This window comes from Microtus ochrogaster, chromosome 21 (assembly GCF_000317375.1).
Source record: "Microtus ochrogaster isolate Prairie Vole_2 chromosome 21, MicOch1.0, whole genome shotgun sequence".
In the NCBI taxonomy this organism is placed as follows: Eukaryota; Metazoa; Chordata; class Mammalia; order Rodentia; family Cricetidae; genus Microtus; species Microtus ochrogaster.
The window spans coordinates 3,459,258-3,461,969 of record NC_022022.1 but is presented as its reverse complement, the minus strand read 5'-3'; the positions used below and the strand labels follow the sequence as shown (position 1 = coordinate 3,461,969).

The 2,712-nt window shown below is 51.9% G+C and overlaps 2 protein-coding genes across 5 annotated transcripts in view; one reads left to right on the top strand and one right to left on the bottom strand.

Moving 5' to 3' along the window:
• Scnm1 (sodium channel modifier 1) overlaps window positions 1-597 on the bottom strand; it is a 4,381-nt gene extending 3,784 nt beyond the window's left edge. Inside the window, exon 1 of one of the 2 annotated variants that reach the window (XM_026784065.1) lies at window positions 524-597. Coding sequence is in view for 1 of the 2 variants with exons in the window: in XM_005356990.3 (XP_005357047.1) it covers window positions 195-245 (51 nt within the window). In the remaining variant the exon portion in view is untranslated. Of the gene's footprint in view, window positions 1-194; window positions 499-523 lie in introns of those variants that run through there. The other variant, XM_005356990.3, reaches the window with a different exon arrangement.
• Window positions 598-1,146: 549 nt separating this feature from the next.
• The window catches only part of Lysmd1 (LysM domain containing 1), a 6,197-nt gene continuing 4,631 nt past the window's right edge, over window positions 1,147-2,712 (top strand). For all 3 annotated transcript variants that reach the window (XR_003377854.1, XM_026784063.1, XM_026784064.1), the window contains exon 1: window positions 1,147-1,345. Coding sequence is in view for 2 of the 3 variants with exons in the window: in XM_026784063.1 (XP_026639864.1) it covers window positions 1,166-1,345 (180 nt within the window). In the remaining variant the exon portion in view is untranslated. The remainder of the gene's footprint in view (window positions 1,346-2,712) is intronic.

Genomic DNA, 2,712 nt, shown 5'->3' with positions numbered 1-2,712 from the left:
CTCCCTCCCTCCCTCCCTCTCTTTTTGGTTTTTCGCGACAGGGTTTCTCTGTATAGCCTTCTTGGCTGTCGTAGAACTAGTTGTGTAGACCAGGCTGGCCTCGAACCTCAAACTCTGCTTTTGCCTCCCAAGTGCTGGGATTAAAGGCGTGAGCCACCATTGACCGTGGTCTGATTCACACTAGGGCTTCTTACTTTTAGCACATTGAGCTGACTCCAGTCGTCCCCTTCCCTCTTGAAAGACATCGCAACTGTGAGTCCCAGAAATAATAAATTCTCCTACTTCGCTTCTCCTTCAGGCCACCGTAGGAAGAGTAGGGTATCGCTTTCTCTGCTTCCTGTCTTTTTCAGGTTGAGCCTGTACTTCCGAGGATGCATTTCCACGCATGCACCGCGCGAGCCGGAAGACCCGCCTCCAGCGCCCTGAGGGGGCCTGCATTTCCTCTGACGCACTGAGGACGCTTTGCCTCTTGGGAAATGAAGTCTTTTAGTTATTATTTTTTCCTATTTTTCGAAGAGCTTACCGTTCACCTGAATACAGGCCCGCGCATCTCGAAGGATCCAGGTGTTTGGAGACCAGGAGCCTGAATGCGGAGCCGGCGTTTCGGGGTGGGACACCCCGATGTGGAGTGAGGTTTCGGGAGTCTCAGTGGACTGTGTACTGCGAACTCTCGCAGTCCTCAGGCTCAGCGCCCGCAGCCACAACTCACCTGGGGTGGGCCTGATTTGGAGCCGAGAGGATGGGGGCGCTTCCGGCGGCCTGGCTGCGGGAGGTGGGGGCACACTGAGGGAAGCGTGTTGGTGAGGGAGTCTAGGGTTCAGAGGTCAGAGATCAGGCTTGCGAGGAGTTGGAGGGGGGCGTCGAAAGTCGAGGGGGGCAGCGACTGACAACTCAGGCAAGATATTTATGAGTAAGGGGCTTGAGGAAGGAGAGATGTAACCGGTCTGGCAACCTTCGGGTACGGGCTGTGACCCCGTGCTCGCTCGGTAAGCAGCAGAAAGAGGAGGAAGACCGATGTAGTCTCTCGAGAGCGAGGAGACTGAAGAGAGACGAGAGAACGGAAAAGGAATTCCCTGAATATCTATTCCTTGCGTTCGGCTCTCACTGTTGGCCACTGAGCCAGGCTTTCCTCAGTTGTGACCGTAGGTCTTGGCATCCCGAGGAGATGGCTTCTCCCTCTAGACAGCCCCCACTCGGGGGGTCAGGGCTGCTGCAAGGGAGCCGTGCTCGTTCTTATGGAAGCCTGGTACAATCGTCCTGCTCCCCAGTGAGGGAAAGACGCCTGGAGCATCAGCTGAAGCCTGGAGATACCCTGGCTGGACTAGCTCTCAAATATGGGGTGACGGTGAGTCTTCCAAGGATTGGGGCTGTGATGACCATTTAGGAGAGAGTTGTGGCCCGCTAAGCAGGCTTCCCTGACGTTATATTAATTATATTGTGTCTGCTTTGCCCTTCTTACTTGTTTTCACATCTCAGTGCAGTACTATCTAGTACACATCCGCCCCACTCTCCCAGTGGGAGGAGCAGCTCCTGTGGATTGGGCTGGCCGCGGGGGGTGGTGGGGTTGGGGGTGGACCTATCAACCTGAGACTTAAGACTGATAACCAGTTAGCCTGCAGGTATGTCTGTTGTATGAGGGTTTCAGGTCCCCTGGAACCGGAGTTAGACGGCTGTGAGCTGTCATGTGGGTTCTGGGAATTGAAGCCGGGTGCTTGGAAGAGCAGCAGAGCTCTCAACCGCTGAGCCTTCTCTGCAGCCCTGGTGACCAGTTTGATGAAGGTCATATAGTCAGAGGGAGGTTTCAGTGTCTGACTTAAGTCACTACCATTAGTCACGAGAAACACTGGGAGTGGCTAAACCTTTACAGCAAGTCAGGAAGAGTTAGTAGAATTCCCGAAGTGCCTGCTCTAGTTCTTCCCGCGCCAGGGCTGTGCTTTCTTTCCAATGAGGCACAAAACAAGTACCCTCTACATACATCAAGTATTTCTGGACATACCTAGGAGGAGTTTGATGGGCATAAAAGTTAAAGTTGTAGCCGGGTGGTGGTGGCGCACGCCTTTAATCCCAGCACTTGGGAGGCAGAGGCAGGCGGATCTCTGTAAATTCGAGACCAGCCTGGTCTAGAAGAGCTAGTTCCAGGACAGGCACCAAAGCTACAGAGAAACCCTGTCTCGAAAAACCAAAAAAAAAAAAAAAAAGTTAAAGTTGTAGCCGTCCCCTCTGTATCCTGTTTTACTGGTAACATACAAACAGATGTTGAATTTAGACAAATTCCCATGCCTGCTGTACTTAAAGCATTATAGTAACCCTTCCTGGAGATAAAACATAAATGTATACTGATGTGTTCGTGTTTAAATTCTGTGAGAAACGGAGAAGAAGCAATGGTTATGTAAGGAATAGTCATGAGGAGTGGGAAACCAGGAACTATTCGTTTTTATTTGGAAGTGGGAGTGGATATCAGTTGATGTGGAATTTTGTTTGGCGGGGAGGGTGGATTTTCTAGTCGGTATGTCACTGTGTATCCTAAGCTGGCCTGGAACTCACAGTGCTCCTGTGTCGTGAGGGCAGAGATGGGTGTGAGCAATGGACGCTGTGGTAGGTTTTCCTCACGATGGGCCTTGAAGACTTAGAAACCTTGCCCTCCGTGTCCCCTTCTACAGGTCTGTCTGACCCAGATGTTTATGTCTTTGACTTCCAGCAGTGCACAAACTC